The following is a 23902-nucleotide window of genomic DNA, read 5'->3' as shown; positions in this document are numbered from 1 at the left end:
GGGACGGGGTGGGAGCGGCTAGGGAGACTAATTATGTTCCTGAAGTAGGAAGTGACATTTGGTGAGTGCTTAATATTTCTGGTTCCCTGGCTGGATAACAAAACCTCTGTCGCCATATACTGGCACAGGTAATACATCCTTATTACATTTACACCTGTGTTAGGAAGAATCCGGGATAGATATCTCTCCAGCTTCTGTATATTTCACTTGAAAAATGGTGAGAAGCAAGCATTTCTTAATATTAAGCATTATAGTTGCTATGTGGCTCTGCTGTTTTCTTTGGGACGGTGACATAAAGTAGCCAGATTTGAGTGTTTTTCATACGCTTTAGTAAATCTGGGTTTTCTCAAGTGATAAATTTGAAAACTGCCTTGATGTAAGTGGGTTGTTTTGTTGTTGTGGTGGTGGGTTTTTTTTGTTTGTTTGTTTTGAGATGGAGTCTTGCTCCGGAGCCGAGGCTGGAATGCAGTGGCACAATCTTGGCTCACTGCAACCTCCGCCTCCTGGGTTCAAGCGATTCTCCTGCCTCAGCCTCCCAAGTAGCTGGGACTACAGGCGTGCGCCACCATGCCCAGCTAATTTTGTATTTTTAATAGAGATAGGGCTTCACCATGTTAGCCAGGCTGGTCTTGAACTCCTGACCTCAAGTGGTCCACCTGCCTCGGCCTCCCGAAGTGCTGGGATTACAGGTGTGTGAGCCAATGCGCCCGACAGTGTTTTGTTTTTTTTAAAACAACTACATGGCAACATTAGAAATATTTTAAGGCCCTCCCATCTCCACCTCCTCAATTCTGTGTCTCATCATCCTCATACTATTTCCATTTTTACATTTTATTTTCATGTCTTGTCTAAATAGATTTCACATTTGCATTGAGTGTTGCTTGTCGTATTTTTGATTTCAGAAGCAATTTGCCCAGTTTCTACTATTTTCATAATTATAATCTAATATCACTACATAATCCATTTTTGATGTGTCTTTGGACATTTCACAATTTCTCTCTCACTATGGTTTCTAAGGTTGCTTCAAACCTTCTGGTTCAAAGCTCTTTCTCTCTTCCCTTCTCTGACTTCCTTGGTGCCTTGGGAGCCCTCCTGCCTCCCTTGGCTGTCGTAAGGCTCATTCATATGAGATGGTGCATGGAAAAATAGGTTAAAGTATTGTTTTAACAAAAAAGAAAAAAACTGCTTAGGTTGGGCAGGGTGGCCCATGCCTATAATCTCAGCACTATGGGAGGCTGAGATGGGAGGCTTGCTTGAGCCTAGGAGCTCAAGACCAGCCTAGGCGACATAGTGAGACCCCGTCTCTACAAAAAGTAAAAAACAAAACGAGCTAGGCATGGTGGCACCTATAGTGCCAGCTACTCAAGAGGCTGAGGTGGGAGGCGTTCGTGTGAGCCTGGGAGATCATGACTAGTGAGCTGTGATCGTGCCACTGCACTCCAGCTTGGGTGACAGAGCAAGAGCCTGTCTCAAAGAAAAGAGAAAAACTGCTTAGACCTAAGTGTCAGTGTGCTTTATTAAAGCAAAGAAGCTGCGTTTGGTTCGCACTGTGTGCCTGCTGAGACGTCCCCAGCCATCTGCAGTCAGGAGTGGTGTGTGGCTTCCTGACTAGCACAGGAACTGATGTCAGGCATATGCCGTCGCCACACTGAGGAGCAGCTTATGTAGAAGGTGCAGGAGGTTATTAGAAGAAAAGAATACTCAGTTAAGCGTAATTTGTTTCATTCTGTTTTTCAGATCAATGTCCGAGTCACCACCATGGATGCAGAGCTGGAGTTTGCAATCCAGCCAAATACAACTGGAAAACAGCTTTTTGATCAGGTTGGTCTCTGAACTTGAGAGTTAACTCCACCTACAAAAAAAAAAAACTGTTTTGCAACATTTCAGTTATTTTGTTTGCAAAGCATATTACCTCGTTTTACTCACTTGAGGTAATAGATGAGAAGGATCTTTTAAAAGGTGAAAGTATTTCATGATAGCATTATAAAATGCATTAACAGACATGTATATCATGCCTAGGAAGTGAGGTGTATGAAAGCACACAGCTGTCTGTTGTATAAAGTCAGGCGGATTCAGTGTGTTACCAGGCATGGAAGCAAAGGACTGAAAAGAGAGTTATTGTGCTTGTCATTGTAAGGAGGTGCTGGCCTGTGTGTCTCTCACCCTGTATTAGAGACGCGGCTTCCTACCCGCAGCTGCCTCCACCTCCAGAGTAGAACCCCTCTCACTGCGTGGATGAGTGAGCCTTAGTTGTCTCAGTTGCTGCAGCCTCTCATTTCTAAGTGATCGTACCTGAACATCTATGAAAGGAAGAAACGAAGATTTAGAGAAATAATTCACTTTTTAAAATTGGAAGATTTTTAAAATCAAGTATTTATTAGTGATATTACTACTTACTTATTAAATACTTTTTTCCCCAATAACAGCTGCTTCAAATACAGCGTTGTTGTTTTTTTTTTTTTCTTTGAGACTGAATCTCACTCTGTTGCCCCGGCTGGAGTGCAGTGGTGCAGTCTCAGCTCACTGCAACCTCTGTCTCACAGGTTCAAGCAATTCTCCTGCATCAGCTCCACGAATAGTTGGGATTACAGGCGCATGCTACCACGCCCTGCTAATTTTTGTATTTTTAATAGAGACAGGGTTTCGCCATGTTTGCCAGGCTAGTCTCGAACTCCTGAACTCAAGTGATCCACCCGTCTTGGCCTCCCAAAGTGCTGGGATTACAAGTGTGAGCCACCACGCTCAGCTTGCAGCCTTCCCCCATCCCTTTTGAGTGAGTGGGAAGAGGGGCAAGAACAGATCAGTCCTGGGCATTTAATAAACAGACTTCTAGAGCTTTAGGGAGCCTCTGGCCTCCCTGCACCCTTCAGATGAAGAAACAGGCCCAGATCAGGAGTTAATTTGGAATTTTAGGATTTACTTTAAGCAAATGTTCTGTATACCTGAGTTGTCATTTCTAATGTATTCAACCCTCTTTGGCATTAAATATGATAGAAGCCATGTATTTGAAGGATGGTAGCATTTTTTAAAGTTTAACATTATATATCATGGGATTTTAAATTACACATCTATGTATATGTAAATAGTCGAACTTGTCTGGGACTCGGTTTAGATGATGTTCAACAAATGTCCACGGCAAGTTCGACTATCACTGCTTTTCTGTTTACAAGACAGTCATGAGACTAAGCAGCTCAGGACTCCTGTAATGCACAACAGAGACTTGAAAATGTGAAATCTTTGCTGTGACCTAGGGTCGGGATTCTACCTTTGCTGTATCAGAATGTCCCATTTCTGGAGGTCTATAAGATGCAGGTTCCTCTGGGCACCCCTGTGCATTGACACCCTTCCGTCCCAGAAGTCTGCCTTGCCTGTTTTCCTGCCTTTCCTAGGATTTCTTTGTCCCTGTTCCTAGTAAGTCAGACCCCTGGGCCAGCTGGCTGAGAGGCAGAGGCAGGCAGCCAGAGGAGGCTCAGGTGTGGCACTGGATGCTTTAGTCTTCTGCATGAGCACACCTGACGGGCAGCGATGCACCCACCGCACTGTTCCCTGGGGGGGCTGTGGGCTCCCATGGTTCTGTGTGTGCGCTGGCCATAACCCGCCCTGCTGAGTTTCATGCAGGAGAGCATCCTGGAGTACAAAGGAGTAGGAGTGAGATTTTCTAAGATTAGAAGGTAGAACCCTGAATCTGCTCAAATTTATATTAAAAATAAGTCGTTCATGGCTTTGAGATAATAGCCTCAGTTAGTAACAAGTTATTTGAGTGCAAAAAAAGGTGTTGCCCAGTGGTTGGACTGAGCAGATGTCCTGGTTTCCTGGGGACTCTGCTAGACCATGTGATGAACGACAGCCAAAAGCTGTTGCCCTTTTCAGTGAGTTTCTCATGAGTGTTGGGCCTCTCTCTCTCTCTCTCTCTCGCAGGTGGTAAAGACTATCGGCCTCCGGGAAGTGTGGTACTTTGGCCTCCACTATGTGGATAATAAAGGATTTCCTACCTGGCTGAAGCTGGATAAGAAGGCAAGTCAGGATTAACTATTTACAGGCTGTGGATTGGGTGTTGGTCTGCTTCATCGATAAGGAAACTGGAGCAACTCACCCTGTCTTCTGTTTTCTGTTCGTTTTTGTTTGTTTAAAAGTTTTTACAGACAAAAAGGTTGCAGATTTCCAGTAAATGGGGATATCGATTGGAAATCAGATCGGGCATTTCTCCATACTGCTCACTCATTGGAGCATATGATGGTTAATTGCATAGCTTTTAGTTGACCTTAGTTTTTTCAATGAGATTGTTAATCTTATAAACTGTGAATCATCCACCATCTTGTAAGAACCTGTTATTGCTTTGTTTGAACCTGTGACAGATTATCTTCCAACTTTAAAGATTGGATAATTCCATTAATCAACCAAAAAGAAAAGTAGTAAGATAAACATTTTCTTCAAACTCTGAAAATTATCTTTTTTTTTTTGAAACCCCCACTGTCCTCCCAAGTCACAGCAACAAGTTAAAAAGATGATGGGAGGTGGGGAAGAGTGGAGGAGCAGGAGGAATTCTTAACAGTAAGTTTTGGGGTCCAGGGCCCGATTGGCATGTGGCCCCATTCCAGGTCACTGGGGTCATTTCCAAATTTGAGTTCTCCAGGATTGATAGCATCATCCCATGAGGACTGGGGCTTAGTGAGGCAGTAGCTTTGATTTCCAGCTGAGCACAAGAGTGTGATAGTACTTGTTTGTTTTTTGTTGTTGTTGTTTTGAGATGGAGTCTTGCTCTGTCACCCAGGCTGGGGTGCAGTGGCACGATCTTGGCTCACTGCAACCTCCACCTCCCGGGTTCAAGCGATTCTCCTGCCTCAGCCTCCCAAGTAGCTGGGACTACACAGCTGCATGCCATCATGCCCGGCTAATTTTTTTGTATTTTTAGTAGAGATGGGGTTTCACCATGTTGGTCAGGCTAGTCTCGAACTCCTGACCTCGTGGTCCGCCCACCTCAGCCTCCCAAAGTGCTGGGATTACAGTCGTGAGCCACCATGCCCGGCCTGTTTTTTTGTTTTTGTTTGTTTGTTGTTGTTTTTTAAGAAGAGACAGGGTCTTGCTCTGTCACCCAGGCTGGAGTGCAGTGGCGCCATCATAGCTCACTGCAGTCTCGAACTCCTGAGCTCCAAGGTTCCTCCTGCTCAGCTTCTTGAGTAACTGGGACTATAAGCATGCATCACCATCCCCAGCTAACTTTTTTTTTTTTTTAATGTTGTAGAGATGGGATCTCTTCTATGTTGCCCAGGCTGGTCTTAAACTCCTGGGCTCAAGTGATCCTCCTGCCTTGGCCTCCCAAAGCACTGGGATTATAGGCATGAGCCACCATGTCTGGCCTGTGGTAGCACTTTTGACTAACCTTTTTTTGTCTGGAGTGCTAAAAAGATGACTTTAAGAATAAACATCTCCTGAAAACTGGCTTGAGGGGCCCCATTGAGTCTTGGTTAGAAGCCTGTGTTGGGGACAGTGGGCCTTCGTCTTCCGGATTTGTGTGGAGAGTGTGGCTTGTTTTGTGCAGGTGTCTGCCCAGGAGGTCAGGAAGGAGAATCCCCTCCAGTTCAAGTTCCGGGCCAAGTTCTACCCTGAAGATGTGGCTGAGGAGCTCATCCAGGACATCACCCAGAAACTTTTCTTCCTCCAAGTGAAGGAGGGAATCCTTAGCGATGAGATCTACTGCCCCCCTGAGACTGCCGTGCTCTTGGGGTCCTACGCTGTGCAGGCCAAGTTTGGGGACTACAACAAAGAAGTGCACAAGTCTGGGTACCTCAGCTCTGAGCGGCTGATCCCTCAAAGGTGAGCACAGGATGACCCGGCCTGGGCAGGAGCGGTCATGCCGTCCTCGGCAGGGAGAAGTGATTGCCTTAGAAGCACAGTTTAAAAACACAAGGACTTCGCCAGTGTCAAGTGCTCCTTCATGCTAGTCATTAAGTCACTGACCAGCGACCTGAAACATAGCCAGGGAAGGCGAGCTGCCATTCCTCATGGAAACTAAAGTGTGGCCGTGTCCTGTGGGAACGCAGCAGCATAGCAAACTTCTCGACCTGACTGCTCAGCTCCTCCTGGGGTATGATAGGTTGCCCCTGTGAAATCTGTTTTTATTTAGTAATGGTCACAAAAATTACCCCATTTGGAAGAAGAGGCCACTTAAAATACCTCTTAGTTTTTCCAGCAGAACTGAGTTCTTGTTCAAAATGCTAAGTCTTCCAGATTAACTGTCATAAATAGAAATGCTGCACATCAGGAAATAGAAACCAAAGCTCTTTGGGATTGATTGATTTGAATGGAAAGTAACGGTTTGAATGTGGGTGGTAAGTGGGCCTCCTTCCTTGCCTGTCACATTCCTTAAGGATGACAGTGCTGTTTCCTTTTGCATTCCAGAGTGATGGACCAGCACAAACTTACCAGGGACCAGTGGGAGGACCGGATCCAGGTGTGGCATGCGGAACACCGTGGGATGCTCAAGTGAGTGCTGTGCCCTGCTGTTGGGATCTCACCATCTCCGTGCGCTCCAGCGTGTCTTTTCCTGTGACTCTAGTTAATGCTTTAAAGGGCTCTGTGTCAGGCCTTGTGAAGACCTTGAGGGAACCGAGTTAAAAGTGGGGTTTTCTTAGGGAAGAGGTTTTTTTTAAACAAAGCCAGGTGTCTTGCCTGGGGAAAGAAGCAGTTTAGCTCAAGCCTTCAGGTTCTAAAAGCTTACACCCTCCCTTTGTAGAAAGTGTTGTGTCTAAACTTCATCTTAGTCAGAGGGGCATTGTTCACCTGCAATCAGCATTTTATTCTGTCAAAGAGATGCTGGTTTGCTCATTATATGAAGGTACTTGTCTTACAAAGTGTATATAAATGAAAAAGGATCCCAAGTGAGAAATGCTGATGTCAGAGAACCTGGACGTGGGGCTGTTAATGTAAGACGTGGCCGAGCCACCTGATTCTGGGTGTTCTCGTCCTAGAGCCTTGTCTCTGGCCTAGTCTTGCGAGTCTGCATTATTTCAGCCTCTGAAGTTTGTTTGAGGTTTGAGCCTCAGATTTTGTGCTTCAGGGTTTCCTGTCTGGCCCAAGCATCCTTTATGGAAGGAAAACAACTCAAAGCCTATGAGGAGGGTTGTGGGAAGACATGTGTGGGCAAGAGAAAAAGGAGGATTGTGCTGAGTGATAAAACTTAAAAACCTGTCAGAGAAACCAGTGTGAATCAGTTCTTCTTCAAAGTGTGGGGTTTGGTGGTGAGGCTCCAGGGCAGCACGGAGCCCACCCCAGGCATAGCTTCTGGGCTGTATGGGTCCCCTCCTCACCGGTCGGCTGCCCGGCCCCTGCCTGCCTGCACGCAGCACACAGCGTTGAGCCCATCCTACACAAGGCGCCTTAATTTAAAAATACTGGAAAGGTTTTACTGTTCTAGATATTGAGTGCTACCAGTGACTCTGCCTGTTTCACTCTCCCCAATTAGAGATAATGCTATGTTGGAATACCTGAAGATTGCTCAGGACCTGGAAATGTATGGAATCAACTATTTCGAGATAAAAAACAAGAAAGGAACAGACCTTTGGCTTGGAGTTGATGCCCTTGGACTGAATATTTATGAGAAAGATGATAAGTGAGTTGAAGTTCACAGTTATCTTCAGTAGGTAGGGTAGTGGGCCTGGAAACAATGGCAAAATGGCAAATTTGTGGGTTATTTTTGAAGTATTTATTTAGCAACTTACTATCCCAAAGTAGGAATCTTTTTAAAGGGCTTTTGGACTGCTGTGGCCCTCTCAAAGGGTGGTCCAGAGGTGTGAGTTATCCTCTCTCATGGTGGGCGGGGCCAATAGTGGGCTCAGGCCTGGTAGAGGAAGGCAGAATAGAGCAGAGGCTGCTTCTCCTCCCCCTGCCTCTGAGATTCCACCCCAGCTGCCTGCAGGTACCAGCACATCCATCCATAGCTACTTTGCAGGCAGCCCAGCCAGTGCTCGACTCCTGGCTCGAGGTTTGTGCTAATCCAACCAAGAATATTGATGGTGTGATGAGAGACTTGAAAAGCTGTAAACAATAGCCTGTATGTGTAGACACTTGAGCTAAATGCTGGGAGTCTGCAGGAGATATCTTAATTGCCTCGCATTAGTTACGTTGTTTGTTGAGTGAGGGCCTGTAAGCAAGCTGGGTAGAGCAGCAGAGCCAGGCCTCTCCACAGGGACAGACAGTTCCGCTTTCAGATACAGGGCATTTGCCTTCTTTCTGCTGAGGATAAACAGGGAAAGTCATCCTAGTTCATGAGGGCAAGTTTCCCATGGTGAGTCCGCGACATCAGCATAATCCTAGATTCTGGATTGATCTGATCAGAAGCTACCTGAATTTAAGAGGCAGAAGGAAACTACCTCTGGAAAGAGAAGGGAGAGGCTCCTGACTGCCTCCTGACTACCGTCTCTGCCCTGATTGTCCACAGTCAGCCTGATTGCTCTGCAGGGCTCCCCGAAACAAATCATCTGATGGCCACCAGGTTCAGGGGCCTGGCAGAGAAGGTGCCAGGGCAAGAATGCTCCTGGGGTCTTTTTGCCAAGCCCTGCCTTTTGGCCTGGGTTCCTGCTTTCCACGTAAAGAGCAGAGTGGCCCAGAGTTCCTGGATGTACCGGTTTCCTTCCCAGCCTCATGCTGTTCCTTGAAATGACAGCTCTCCCCATTTCCCACTTGAGGCTCACCCATCTCATCTGTTCTCAGATGTTTTTGTTCTCAGCATCCCCACATCTCAGGTTCCCCAAAAACCCTCTCTGGAGTTCTCAAAGGGAGTGGTGCTGCTTTCCACAAATAACCTGCACAAGTCCATCTCCATTTGCAACCACGCGGATTCCTGCCAGACCCCAGGGCACAGATCTATTTCACTTGGGCAAGTCAGGGACCTGTGCCAGCCGTGCCCAACCTCCTCTCACCTCCGGGGCCCACGTGGTGATACTGCACAGGGAGGGAGGCAGGCGCTGTCACAGGAGCTCCTCAGAGAACCTGGAAATGAGATATTGAGGACTCTCGGTTCGCTCCTACTCCAAGTGTGCTGGATGCAGCATTGGTAAAGAAGCACGGAAAAGCCAGGCACAGCGGCTCACACCTGGAATCCCAGCACTCTGGGAGGCCGAGGCAGGCGAATCCCTTGAGCTCAGGAGTCTCGCCCAGCCTGGGGAACATGGCGAAACCCCGTCTCTACCAAAATTTAAAAAATTAGCTGGCTATGGTGGTGCATGCCTGTGGTCTCAGTCAGGTGGCTGAGGGGAGGATGACTTGAGCCTGGGAGGCAGAGGTTGTAGTAAGCCGAGATTGCGCCACTGCACTCTAGCCTGGGTGACAGAGCGAGACCGTGTCTCAAAAAAAATTTTAAAGAAGTGGGGAAAGTGAGTAGATACAGGAACTTGGAACCAGGACACCATCTTTCCGGGAGACCCTAGAGCTGAAGCCGTGGCTATTAAGACAGCCATGCCAAGGAGCAGTGCACAAAGTCCTCGTGGGAACGTATGTGGGAAACTGCCTCTGCCTTGGAAATCTCTTCAATGACCAGATTTTGTAACGTGGCCAGGCCAGGGCTGTCCAAACAGGTTTTTCAACCTGCAGGAAAACAGCCATGGGCAGGAACTTGCTGATGTCAGCTTGTAACTGCCCCAGCCCACGTAAGTGTCCATTTCTTCCAAGTAAAAATGTGAGCTGTGTGCCCTATTTAGTACTGTTTTTGCGCTCTGCTCCCCCTCCCCCACCATTGAGCGATGAACCTGGCAACTCTCTCAGATGGTTCTTTCCCCACAGAGCATGCTGGGGTGTTGGGCAGGCTCACTTTCTGCCTCTCTTCTCCCCATTCCTGAAGGCACACCCCTCTCTTCATGAAAAAAGCATTTATGTAGATATTCAGTCATTTAATAGGCCCAAATTCTTTCCCTTTTGAACAAATATTGACAACTTGGTAGCAGCATAAGCAGGAGACTGTCCTGAAGTCTGAGGAGTGCTGAGAACTCGCCAGCTGTTGCGCTGTTACCTCTCTCGGTAGAACTAGAATTAGATATGCCTGAAACATTGTTCAGGTGAGAAAGCTGATCTATTGAATATGGAAATTGAGCTCTAAGAGATTTATACTCTGCAAGTAAAGTCTCTATTAAAACACCTGTTTTAGTATTAAATAGGGTCTGGCTGGGAAATCTGTCTCTTGGGGTTCCCTTTTCATTGTACACATAAGCATTAAGTGGGAGCATGTAGGACTATTTGTCATCTTTCTTTAAACCCTTAGCTTGGAATAGGTGGGAGTATAAAGAGGGCAAAAACAGGTAAGCGCCCTCCTGACAGGCATTGTAAGCTTGTGAACAGAGAAAGTTCAGTTTAGCTGGGTTACAATTTGAAACCTGACACTCGGACCAAAAACAAAAACTAACAAAAACTAGAGGAACCTGATCTTTAGTCCTGTAAAAGCACTTTTTTTCCCTTAGCTTCATCCCTCTTTGGGCAGATTTCATCATAGAAGTCCTTCTGTAGGTAGGAGTTTCTGGAAGTGCACTAGGTCCAGGGCTTCCACCTTAAAGGGAAAGGGTGCACGGGGAGCTTGGGAACTGAAACAGGAACCACAGAACATGTCTCTTCTTTAAATTCCTTGCGGATAGGTACTCAGGGCTTCGCTTGCTTTCTCACGTCTCTTTCCGTATGCACTCCACTGTCACCCTCTGGCCCTCTAACACATTTCCAAGAAAATTGCAGGCATCCATATCCTTCCTCAAAATGAAAGTGCATATGATATACTAGACGTTGGTTATGTTTTGTTCTTTTGATGTAAAATTTAAATACAATGAAATGTAATCTTAAGTGTTCATTTGTTGAGTTCTGACAAATATGCCTGAAAAATGCAAAATCTTAAGACATGTAGAACATTATCACACTCAGCTACATATTTTGGATTTACATTTTTTAATCATTCTTGCTTTTTTTTTTTTTTTTTTTTGAGATGGAATCTCACTGTGTCACCCAGGGTGGAGTGCAATGGCACATTCTCAGCTCACTGTAACCTCTGCCTCCTGGGTTCAAGCAGTTCTCCTGCCTCAGCCTCCCGAGTAGCCAGGATTACAGGCACATGCCACCACTCCTGGCTAATTTTTGTATTTTTAGTAGAGACGGGGGGGTTTCACTGTGTTGGCCAGGCTGGTCTCAAACTCCTGACCTCAAATGATCTGCCCACCTTGGCTTCCCAAAGTGCTGGGATTACAGGTGTAAGCCACCATGCCTGGCCCATTCTTGCATTTTAAAGTCATTTCAGGCTGGGCATGGTGGCTCATACCTGTAATCCCAGCACTTTGGGAGGCTAAAACAGGTAGATCCCTTGAGCTCAGGAGTTCAAGACCAGCCTGGGCTGGTCTTTGCCAACATGGCAAAACCCCGTCTCCACCAAAAGTACAAAAAATTAGCTGGGCGTGGTGGTGCATGCCTGTGGTCCTAGCTACTTGGGAGGCTGAGGTGGGAGGATCACTTGAGCCCGGGAGGTGGAGGCTGCAGTGAGCCAAGATTGTGCCACTGCACTCTAGCCTGGGTGACAGAGTAAGACCCCATCTCAATTTAAAATATATATATTATTTCAAACTTTAAAAAGATTCTAAAAATAGTACAAATAATTCCCATATACCCTTCACTTAGCTTCCTCAAACATTAACACCTTATGTAACCGTAGTCCAAATACCAAGATAAGAAAATTAACATTAGTAGTCTCTAGACCTCATTCCCATTTTAATCAGTTGTCTCACTGATGTCCTATTTCTGCCCCGGGACCCTCTCTGGAGCCACACAGTTAGTTGTTAGACCTCCCTGTCTCCTTCGATGTGGGATAGTTCCAGTCTTTTTTTGTCATGACCTTGGTATTTTTGAACAGTACTGGCCGTTGACTTTGGAAAGCCCTTCAGCTTGGATTGTCTGGTGTTTTCTCATTATTTGGAGTTTTACATTTTTGGTGAGAATAAAGTGCTGTTTTGCCCTTCCAGGACCTCTTTCAAGGTGGCACATGTGGTCGGTATATCTTATCTTAGGTGGTGCTAATTTTGATTATTAGTTAAGGTGGTGTCTGCCAGGTTTCTCCACTGTAAAATCACTATCCTTCCCTTTACAATTGGTCAGTATATTTGGGGGAGATAATTTTAAACTATGTAGATGTCCTAGTTCTAGCTACCATTGATGAGATTACTGTGGTATTTGAGAAATTGTGATTTTTAAAAACTTTTTACGTGTATTAATTGGAATTCTATAAGGAGCCAATTTCTGTTCTCCATTTATTCAGTTATATTAATATGGACTCATGGATATGTGTTTCGGTCTTTGGGTTATGATCTATGAGTATGTATCTTCTTGCTCAGGTTGTTTGAGATTTGGCCTTTAGGAGCACCTTGAAGTGTGAGCCCTGCGTTCTTTGCAGGCTTCCTTACTCTCTGGCTCCTCGAGATGCACCAGGTTCATCCTTTGTGTTCCCTGTTCTAGTCCTGGAATCAGCCATTTCTCCAAAGGCCTCTGTCTGGTCCCTGTTATTGGAGAATCACGCTTTTTTAATGTGTGGCCTAAGCAAGGACACTTATAAACCCTGTGGCCACCTTCTTTGTAGACCCTGTTCATGTCCTATATGTGATCTCTTAGGAAACAGGAAATCCTTGGGCTTTAATTTTCCAACTTTGGTCAAGAATTAAAAGTTCTTTAACTCAAAAGTGAGTCATAATTTTCATGTTTAACCTTTTTGTTTTGATACTGCAATTATGCTTATGAGTGACTATGAATTGTTATATGAGGTTTCAAAGTCCTAAGAGGAAAAACTTTCTAGGCACACCAGAGAGCCAGAAGCCTAAATTTTCTAAGGTCAGAACCTGTTTTGAGAGTCCTGTGTAGAGACAGGAGCCGGAGACGGGATCCCAGCCCCTTGAAGTTTCAGGATGCGGCACGCTGGCTCACAGTGCTGTGTGCTGTGGGCGAAGCCTCCGGAGCTTGGATCCTAGCTCCTCTGTTGGTGCCAGCAGGCTGCTCTTGTGTTTTGGGAGAAAGTGCTCCAGAAGCAACACATGCCTACCTGATGCCACTGTCACAGCCTTTCAGTGTAAGGAGGACATAGGCTGAAGTCAGTAGCAGGGCAAGGTGGTATCTGGAGTTCCCCTTTAATGCTCTGAAACCTGTAAAGAAAATTACATCTCGAAGATCAAAGAACAAACTCATTGCATGTTTGTTTGAATGCCAGGTGTGTTTTTTTTTAATGGGGATTGGTGATTCTAGAGCATAGCACTGTAAAAGAAAGTATGTATACAAAAGCTTTGACATTTAGAACCATGGTCTGGCCAGTGTCCTGCCATCATTCCTGCAGGCACACCATGACTGACTGCGCTATTCCCCAGAAGGGCCATGTCAGGCTTACATGTTTGCCCTCAGCCTACAGAGTCCACCCCACTGCCTTGATCTAGTTGATGTGGTCATAACGAAACCTGTATTGCTCGTCAGTATTGAAGCTGTTGGTAGGCCATAGATTGCTTGACCTTCCTGCTACTTCTAAAATGAAGGTTTTTGTGGGATGTTGGAAAGGACTGCTTTGGAGGGCAGCATTGTTGGATGGTGGTTTTGAGGATTTGTCGTTATTTCCAGAATGGCATTATCCCTGGTAAAATGTGTTGGAAGAATAGGGTGGGAAGTGTCAGGTGAGCCGAGCAATGTGGTCTTGAAGTCACATGATGAACTTGGGAATGCTAATAAAAGCCAGAGTCTGGCCAGTCATGGCATTGCATTGGTTAAGTAGGATTAGCCCTGTGGGGCCTTCATTAGGGCCGTTAGTTTGAAGGCTGTCCTGGAAGTTAGAGAGTGACATGGGAAGATGTCTGTCCAGCCAGGAGAACACACACTGGAATGAGAACCAGAGGAGCAGAATGCATAGCAAGGCCTTTGTCCGTTTCTCTTGGCAAGCTCTGTTGAGTATGGCACGTCTAGGAACGTGATGGGATCTTGGCCCTCCCTGTTGGTTTCATAGAACTAAATGATCAGTAACTTAAATAACATTCAGCGAACAGTCTGTAGCAGAAGAGCCTGTATGTTAAGAGAGGCCTCAAGGGAAAGGGAGGCAGCCCCGGGGAACTGTGTGTTGAAAGGTGGGTCTGAACCGTGGAGTTTGGGGCTGGATTTGACAGCTCTTGGATGCGGAGTTAAGGACTGTGTTGACATGGGAGGAGAGGAAATTAATCAGATCAGCAGACTGAAAGTAGGGCTGCTCCAGCACACAGCTCGAGAGTGGGCTCTGGCAGGATGAGAGGTAGGTGAGTGTGGTGATGTGATGTGGGAATGAACAGCAGAAGATACCTGAGGGGGAGGGTCAAGGTACCTGGGTAGGAATTTCAGTTGACCTCGAGATCACCAGCCTGGGTAATCATAGGTGCCCTAGACTGAGGAAAAACCAAAGGAAATGGACAGATTAAGGTTGCAGATGCCTTGCAGCCAACCACTTGGCTTAACCTAGGACAGGTGGGAACTATTTGATAATAGCATATAACACATTGTGTCTCTTGGGTTAGCTTCATATTATTTTAATTGAACTAATAAGAATTGATTTGCGAATCTCTCTTAGCCAATCCAAGAACGTATGTATACATCTAACCATCCACTTTTTCTTTTTAACCTCAGGTTAACCCCAAAGATTGGCTTTCCTTGGAGTGAAATCAGGAACATCTCTTTCAATGACAAAAAGTTTGTCATTAAACCCATCGACAAGAAGGCACCTGTAAGTTCCAAAGGATTCTATTCAGGGGCTACTGTTTTTCATTCTTATACTTGTCAGGGTAATGGACAAGTTATACTGTGACGAGTAGCCAGTGATAGTCCAAACTCCTCATGAGGTTACATTGAGGGCCAGAGATCCTGTGGGCCAGGCAATTGCTGCAGGGGAGACCACTTAACTTTTCAAATGATTCTCATTCCTTATGAAGAAAAGGGCAGTTCTGAGCCATTGGCCAAATGATAAGCATTTCCCAAAATGCTGTGTTTTTGGTGTGGAGAGCCAGCCTGTCTCCTTGACCACCTGGGTGCAGGGACTCTCCCCAGCACCTGACGGACAGTGGGACCTGCGAGTCTCAAGGGCCAGATTTGCCTTTCAGAGCTGTCCTGGAACTTATCCAAGATAGGGACAGTCAGACTTGCACCCAAGCATTGCTGGTCCCCAAGGTTTCATCGGGGCTTCACCCACTTCTGTTGTCAGAGGTGTGCATCCTCACACAGGTGACACTGGCAGGCAGTCATTTTGGGAGGACATGGTAAGAAGGCGACACTTCATGTCCTGAAATCTGATAGTATTGATTGTAATAGCTGCAAAGACCAGTGCATTATGTAAATTTGGTTTTATTTATTCTGCTGACATTTAAACTTTTGTTAACTCAGAATATTTGAGACATACGCACATAACTGTAGCATTGTAGAATGGGTAAGGATTCTGTTATCTAATCAGAAATCTGGTTCTCTAAAAAATTGCCACCTGAAGAAATTCTGTTACCACCTTAGAGCCTGTTCTGAATTTTACGAAAATTATAGATTGGAAAGGACTTTGTGTTCTCATGTAATTTTTGTTCCTTAGTTACAGTGTTAAGCTTGGAGAGGCAAACATGGGCTGTGGTCCATACCTTGGTTGTCTTATTAACCCTTTTGGGACTGGGTACTGCTTAGCAATGGTAAATCCACTTAGAACAGTATGTGGTGTTACTTGGGGTGAAGATGACTTCACCCCACATACTTCTCCCCACATACAGGTTTGTCTAGCGTAATTTAAAATCAGCAGGTCTTGACAATTTTGTGAAAGTATTTTCTTCTTTGTTAAAAACGTCTTGGCCAGGCGCAGTGGCTCACGCCTGTAATCCCAGGACCTTGGGAGGCTGAGATGGCCGAATCACGAGGTCAGGAGTTCGAGACCAGCCTGGCCAACACAGTGAAACCCCCATCTCTACTAAAAATACAAAAATTATCTGGGCGTGGTGGTGGGCGCCTGTAATCTCAGCTACTCGGGAGGCTGAGGCAGGAGAATCGCTTGAACCCAGGAAGTGGAGGTTGCAGTGAGCTGAGATCGCCACTGCACTCCAGCCTGGGTGACAGAGCTAGACTCCGTCTCAAAAAAAAAAAAAAAAAAAAAAAAAAGGGCTCCTGCTGTTTGCAAACTCTTGGCTGCTACTCTGTGGGTAGTTGCACAGTTATTTAAAATTAAACACGTATTGAATGCAGACTCTAAGGCTCCATGGCAGCAGTTCATATTATGCAACAGCATGAATGGAGGGTCATAGCATCTTCATGTCACTTGGGTAGTAAGATTGGCACAGTTTAGAAGAGCAAGAAAATGCTGAAATCTCTTCATCAGTAGGCTACTACGTACTCTGTGACACTACTGCCTTTTCAGAACACTTTTATTAAAAATTTAGAGCAGAAGCTCTGGACTAGACTGTTTCAGAATGTTTGTGCGTGTGTGTGTGTGTGTGTGTGTGTGTTTGATGATAAGTCCGTCTCTTGAAAAGCTGAAGAATATTTTCATAATAAGCCCCAAGCAGAAGCCATTGTAACACATCTCGTGCATGTGCCTTTATTATAGAGTAGCCTCATGTGAAGCCATCTCGTAAGCAAAAGAAACATTCGCTGGTGGCACGCTGTCCCAGGCACTCTTCCAGGGCTGTGTGCACCATCAACAAGGCAAAGCTCCTGCCCTGGTGAGCCTACGTTTACGTGAAGGAAAGGGTTAAAAAGGCAACTGAGATGCTTACTGGTAGTAAATTTAACAGTACAGCTGTGATTAAAAACTAAGCCGGATCAGAAGATGGGGGTGAGATTCCTTTAGGCAGGTTGGGCAGGAGCCACACTGAGGAGGCAGCATTTGCCTTGAGTGGGCACTGCTGGTTTGAGGAGGTGGAGTTCTGTCACCCCCACAGCACCCCAGGGCTGCTCGAGGCACTGCCGCACCTCAGTCTGTAAACTTTGGGCAGAAGAAGTTCAAGTTTTCAACATTGAACTTTCATGTAAAAAAGAAGAGGCCCAAAGTTTGAGGCGGTGGGATTCCTTATGTTGTGTTGACTTTCACGGGTCATCTTCACCCCAGGCGGTTTCTGCTGTGAACTCACAAATGAGTCTTTGTCCAGTTCTCACCCAACAACTGGCGTCTCCTTTTTAAAAGCCAGCTTCTCTTCCCTGCCAAGGTGCATACAGCAGTTTCGGGCCACACTTTGGCTCTTTAGATGGGACCTCGTATACAGCTGACACGGCCTGCCCAGGTGACACTATGAGGGGCTGAGGCGGCTGCCTTTTCCCTTTCAAAAGGGCGTTTTGTTTCTGTGGCCTTGTGGAAAAGGCAGAAGGCTCTCAGGCATCTGAAATTTGGAGAAAGTAAGCAGCGTTTCCGCTCTGACTCCTCGGCCGCTTCCCCCACGTGACCTTCCCAGGAGCCCCGCTGCCTTTTTGCCTCCCGTGGCTGCCTCCTGCCATCTCTGCGGCCAGATGAGCCTTGGGATTGGCCTCTTGTGGGAGAGTTTCCTGGCATCCTGGGGACTTGAAAAGGGGCTCTTTTACCTTCTCTCCTTCTGTATTTGTAGGGTCTTGGGTTTATTTTTCTTGAACTTTCCTTGTGCCTGGTTTGCATTTTTACCTTGCTGGTCCTCGGCCAGTTTAAAAACCCTGTTCCAGGTCTTGTCGTGTTGTGGTTCTGCATCAGGTTAGGGACTTGGATTTAGAAACATTTCAATATGAGTCTTTGTTTTAACTTGAAGTGAGAAACCGGCTTCCTTCAAAGGCACTGGGAGAGATTTCCTGCCAGGCACCGTCCTCCCTCACCCACTGGCAGTGGACTCCCCGAATTCTGGTTCCCGTTGCTGGCAGGACCCGTCTTCTGCAGGGAAAGGGAGAGAGGGAGACATTGTTATGTTAACCTGAAGTTACCATTGAGGTTTTTCATTGATCCCCCCACTCATGCACCCCCACAACCCCATAAAGGGGAGTTGGTGCTAATCAGCGTTTTCTGAGTCAGGGCCTATTTGGTAGAGTCCTCCGAAGCTGTAATGCAGGATTGTTTCCTCTTGTGTAATAAGGGATAGGTGGGTCATAAAAATGCCGATTGCTCCCAGCTCCACAGACTCCTCCCTGGGAAACCCAGTGACTTAACAGCAAGGGTGTGAAACCCCAAAGACAGCCCCACCCAGGAAGTTCATGGGCTCTCAGGGCTTGGCATCACCTCTCACCCCAGGATTTCTGGAACAGATGAAAAGACTGAAGCTAAATAGATTCTTCTCGGATGTGTTGATGAGCCCGCTCAGCCGGTTCCTCGTTAGGTCTCAGAAGTTGCTGTGGGATATATCGCACTGTTTTTTTGTTGTAGCCACCCTGTCCCTCTGTTCCAAATGGTCAGAAGCTGGATGCTGGGGGCCCTGAGGTTAAGAGGAAGCTGACAGAGTCACTGAAAAATAACTTTTCATGGGAGTTTCTAAACCATATTCTTCTGTCTTGTAAGCTAATCACAGCAGTAGCAAGGAGTTGGGACCAAGATTGTCAGCTGTGTCCCAAATGTTTCCAGTCATGGTCACGAGTTTCCCGAAGGCTGTGATTCTGCCTTGTTTTCCAGGAGGCTCCTCTGGTTGCGGTCTTGCAAGGCACTAGCAATTGGAGTGACTGCTGTGTGTGTCAGCCAGCTCTTCCTGCGCCGAGTACCTCCTGAACGTCACCGATAAGGCGGGGACGCCAGCATCTAATGGGACTGCTGGGAGGATTGAGTCCCATATCTGAAGTCCCTTGAGATACCGGCATCCCCGCCTTATGGTTGAAGGCGCTGAGCCTGGTGAAGGGATGTACTCAAGGCTGTGGAGCTCGCACGTGGCTGTCTGTGCTGCACGAGCTGGCAGTGCCTGGCAGGTACTGCACACCTCAAATACCCTGGGAAGATAAGAGATGAGTGAATGTGTGGCCCCTGCCCTTGGGAGCTGATGGCCTCATAGGAGTGAGATGCTGAAAGGAGTCACCGGAGTGAAGTGACAGTGCCACTGCGGCGAGTACCTGTAGCTGGTGTGGCAGGAGCAGGGCTGGACAGCTTTGAGGAGAGAGAACCGAGTGCACAGCGGAGGCTGGGCCCAGAGCTGGAAGGTCTCTGTGTGGGTTGGGCCCAGGCCCTGGAGCTCCCAGGCTGGCAGTGATGGGTCGGGGTGGTGACCCAGTCAGTGTAGCAATAACAGTGTGGGAGGGGAGGCTGTGGCAGAGGAGACAGGAAGCCCAAATAGAAGCAGAGGCAGTCCAGGCAAGCATCGGGGATGGGGAGCAGCAGTGAGGCTGGAGAGGACATCATGAAAGGTGGCTACCTGGAAGAGCAGGCAGCTCTGAGACTTGAAAGGTTTCCCAAGGCTGAGAGTTCTCGCCTTGGAAAAGCTTTGCAGTTAACGTGCAGTGGCATTTCAGTGTGCATGCAGCATGTCCCTACCCACACATAACTGCACACACACGCGGCACCTGCCCTTCCTCCACCCGTCCCAGAGAATGCACTTTCCCAGTGCTACATACCCACACATAACCGCACACACACGCAGCACGTGCCCTTCCTCCATCTGTCCTGGAGAATGCACATTCCCAGTGCCGAGATGCTGCCATCCCTGTTCTGCTACATTTGTTCTTTTAGAAAAGTTCCGGACCTTTGTGAAGGATGGTTTGGGAGAAGAAAACCAAACGAAGGAGCTTGAGTCCAGGTGGCCCTGTTCTGTTTTGTAGGACTTTGTGTTTTATGCCCCACGTCTGAGAATCAACAAGCGGATCCTGCAGCTCTGCATGGGCAACCATGAGCTGTATATGCGCCGCAGGAAGCCTGACACCATCGAGGTGCAGCAGATGAAGGCCCAGGCCCGGGAGGAGAAGCATCAGAAGCAGCTGGAGCGGTGAGCGCGGGAGGCCAGAGTGGGGGGGCCTGTGTTCTCCCAACTCGGCCACTGGCAGCCAGTGCCTGTCAGGTGACTGTGGAGCTGATGGGGAGAGAGTGGTGGAATGGAACCCAGTCACCACGCTGGGATCTTCAAGGCCTTTGTCTCTGGGCGGTTGCTGTGGTGCTGAGCCTGGTGTCAGCCCTGGAGCGGCTGCTCTGTCAGGCAGCTCAGGCTGGCAGTAGGCCAGGGTGGCCCTCAGGATACCAAGTCCATCCTGGAGCTTCAAGTACCCGTGAAGTGTGTTGACCCCTCACTTTCCTGCCAGAGTCTAAATCTCCCTGTGCCTCTTTTTCCCTGCACCAGGCAACAGCTGGAAACAGAGAAGAAAAGGAGAGAAACCGTGGAGAGAGAGAAAGAGCAGATGATGCGCGAGAAGGAGGAGCTGATGCTGCGGCTGCAGGACTATGAGGAGAAGACAAAGAAGGCAGAGAGAGGTCAGGCGCCCTGGGGCTGGCACTCTACACTGGGTCATGCATTTCCACCGAGGGGCAGGGGCCACACCCACCCACCCACTCACCGTGAAGGAAACCAAGAACGTGTCCCACAGCGCAGACTCACAACCGAAATGATAAAATGGTTATTTGGTTTGGAAAACAGTTCTGTACTTATTTAACTTTGGTGCTAATTGTTCTAAGACTTTGTATTTTAAAATTTCCCTAGTCTTTTGCGGTAAGTGCTCAATCACCCAGTTTCCCCGATGAGGACAGTAAGGTTTTGTGCGGTACAGTGATTTGCCCACAGTCCCCCAGCCCATGAATGACAGGGCCATGCTGCACTTCCCTCGACCTCTAGACTAAAACCCAAAGGCGTGTTCAGAGCCAGACTTCCCAGCACAGCTCCAGTCAACAACCCCAGCAGCTGGGCCGATTACACAAGGCGCCACAGATGCTGTATTCACTGGCAGCCCTTATAGCACACATGGGAAGGGTGTTCTGTGTTCTGAGTGGAGTGTGGACCACCAGCACAGCGGGCGGCGGACCTGGGGAGAGTAGTGCCAAGAGGGTTGAGTCAGGCATGCCAGAGAGAGGGCGCCTGGCTGGCGTTGGACGGGTTTCTAGCCATCTTGAGGAAGTTGTCATGGATACAGCAGCAATGAGCTCTGTGAAGTGCTTTCCTCCAGGGTCACTGGAAGACATCCCCTCAACCTGTGACTTGGTCTAGGGCTCTGTGGCTTTGGGGGTGGGAATGGAAAGCGAGGGCTCCTAGGTCTCTGGGCTGAGGGCTTGAATGGCTCTGGCTTTGTGTGTCTGCAGAGCTCTCGGAGCAGATTCAGAGGGCCCTGCAGCTGGAGGAGGAGAGGAAGCGGGCACAGGAGGAGGCCGAGCGCCTAGAGGCTGACCGTATGGCTGCACTGCGGGCTAAGGAGGAGCTGGAGAGACAGGCGGTGGATCAGATAAAGAGCCAGGAGCAGCTGGTATGAATGGCCTGAGTTTCAAGATGCTGAATTATAGAGAGGCTGCTTCTGAGGATGGAAAATGTGACACCTGCCTTGTAATAATTGTCATGACTGGAAGCTGTAAACTGATCTGCTGGGGGGCTGAAGGCAGCTGGTGGGGAAGGGGCTGGGCTGTTGCCAGGGTCACCCATTGAAGGTGGGTGTGGGCATCCAGGAAGAGATGCCAGGGGTGCACAATGGACCCTGCTGGCCATGGAGTGGGGGTGGCGGGGACTCAGGTGTCACGTTGGAGACTGCTTGCCAACACACATGAACACTCATTCACAACTGGACTCCGTTGAAAGGATATCAGAACTGACGTGAGCTTGGCATTCCCTTCCCAGGCTGCGGAGCTTGCAGAATACACTGCCAAGATTGCCCTCCTGGAAGAGGCGCGGAGGCGCAAGGAGGATGAAGTTGAAGAGTGGCAGCACAGGGTGAGTCTGCACGGGGGACACCTCCGCACGGCCACAGCACCTGTTGCCCAGTTGCCTGCGGTGGGGCCCTTCTGCAGGTTGGGTGGGTTGGGGGAGAGGTCTGGCTCAAGCTCAGACCACTGGAAGCTTCTGGGATGTCTCATGATCCTCTGCCAATACCAGCTGTACTATTGAAGTAGACATCCCCAAAGAGATGGGTTTGACTTTGTACACGAGTCAGTGCAGCTGCTGGATTCATAGAGGGAGGACCTCTGATTGACTTTCACCCACTTTGCTCCCTCCACCCCGAACTGTTCAGTGCTGATCTGACAGCCCCCGGTCAGGAACTGGTTTTAAATCTAATTATATATGTGCCCCTTGCAATGGGGTCGCAGTGCCTGAAACATGACCTCCTGCAGCTAGTATATACAGCGGGCACCATGGAAAGATCCAGCTCCTTGGATGTCTCCAGGCTGGAGTGAGAGCTGGGCTCTGCTGCTCATCAGCTATTTGGGGGCTAGTAGCATCACTTCTTCAAGCTTCATTTTCCTCATTGTAGAATGGGGGCAAATACCCAACTCATAAGGTTGCTCTGCAGATGCGAGGTCCCATGCCCAGGACCTAGCACAGAGGTTTAGTCAGCTGTAGCTCTCATTGTGGGACGCACACAGAGCTTGTCGCTCTGTCTGGGATCCCCTGTGCCCTCCAGGAAGGCACAGCCCCTGAGAAGATCTGGGGATGGTTCCCATTGGAGACTGCACACCAGGCTTTAAGCAGCTCCTCTCCTTCACAGACCCGCTGGCCCGTCCTTCCCCCACTGTGGCTTCTCCATCTGTGGAGGTGCCTTCTGGGGACGTGTCTCCCGGCTGTCCAGGGCCGCTTCTGCCTAGTACCTCCTTGCCTCTGTTCCAGCCCCCATTCCTGCTGTCGATCTGTATTAGGCTGTTCTCACACGGCTATAAAGAACAACCTGAGACTGGGTAGTTAAAGAAAAGAGGTTTAATTGACTCACAGTCCCACATGGCTGGGGGAGGCCTCAGGAAATTTACAATCGTGGCAGAAGGCGAAGGGGAAGCAGGCACCTCTTACATGAGGGCAGGAGAGAGAAAAGCAAAGGGGGGTAATGCCAAACACTGAAACCATCAGCTCTTGCTCAGAACCCACCCACTAGCACGAGAACAGCATAGGGGAAACCACCCCGTAATCCAGTCACCTCCCACCAGGTAATGCCACCCACCCCCAGCATGTGGGGATTACAGTTGGAGATGAGATTTGGGTGGGGACACAGCCATATCACCATCCCAAGTTGCAAGCGGAAGACTTTGGTTCTTAGGTTTTTGGAGAAAGTACCTGTTAAGTGAGGAGAGCTGGCTACAAAGCAGATCCACACTAAGCTCGACTCTAGGGCTGGGATGGAGGCGGGCGGGACTGGGTGTGTGTGAAGCTGTTGGAAGGACTGCAAGTGGCGAGCAGGAGAGCACTTGATAATGACTGTGGCATGAAGGGAGGCTAGGAACAGAGCCCGTTACTCATGCTAACAGGATTTTTTTTCTAAAAATTATATAATGTCTAGAGTTACAGGTAAAAAAGGTAGTTTTAAAACTGCCCAGGTTCCAGCATCACAGTTCCTCTTCCTGTCTTGGATGCAGAGGGTTGTAAACCCCCCATGCACCCTGAGGGTGCTCCTCTTCGAAGCCACAGCCCCCCAGCACAGTTCAGTGCTGCCTTAGCCTGGCAGGACAGAGGGAGGCGACAGTCTGTTCTCATAGCCAGGAGGATAGGACTTCTGGGTGAGAAGTCCTCTCTTATTAATTTGCTTTCCAAAGGCCAAAGAAGCCCAGGATGACCTGGTGAAGACCAAGGAGGAGCTGCACCTGGTGATGACAGCACCCCCGCCCCCACCGCCCCCCGTGTACGAGCCGGTGAGCTACCATGTCCAGGAGAGCTTGCAGGATGAGGGCGCAGAGCCCACGGGCTACAGCGCGGAGCTGTCTAGTGAGGGCATCCGGGATGACCGCAATGAGGAGAAGCGCATCACTGAGGCAGAGAAGAACGAGCGTGTGCAGCGGCAGCTGCTGGTGAGGCCCAAGGGGCTCTGTCTTCAGGGAGCCTGCCTCGCT

At 48.3% G+C, this 23902-nt stretch overlaps 1 protein-coding gene across 2 annotated transcripts in view; it reads left to right on the top strand.

Annotated features, from left to right (window-relative positions):
- The window catches only part of EZR (ezrin), a 54228-nt gene that overhangs the window by 28861 nt on the left and 1465 nt on the right, over window positions 1–23902 (top strand). For both annotated transcript variants that reach the window (XM_016954692.4, NM_001280529.1), the window contains 11 exon segments: window positions 1738–1821; window positions 3919–4014; window positions 5540–5814; window positions 6400–6483; window positions 7463–7609; window positions 14638–14734; window positions 19723–19886; window positions 20235–20365; window positions 21185–21345; window positions 21711–21803; window positions 23609–23860. In XM_016954692.4, coding sequence (XP_016810181.2) covers window positions 1738–1821; window positions 3919–4014; window positions 5540–5814; window positions 6400–6483; window positions 7463–7609; window positions 14638–14734; window positions 19723–19886; window positions 20235–20365; window positions 21185–21345; window positions 21711–21803; window positions 23609–23860 — 1584 coding nt within the window.

This window comes from Pan troglodytes, chromosome 5, assembly GCF_028858775.2.
Source record: "Pan troglodytes isolate AG18354 chromosome 5, NHGRI_mPanTro3-v2.0_pri, whole genome shotgun sequence".
NCBI lineage: Eukaryota > Metazoa > Chordata > Mammalia > Primates > Hominidae > Pan > Pan troglodytes.
The sequence above is the reverse complement of the archived record's forward strand: the minus strand, read 5'-3'. Positions and strand labels throughout refer to the sequence as shown.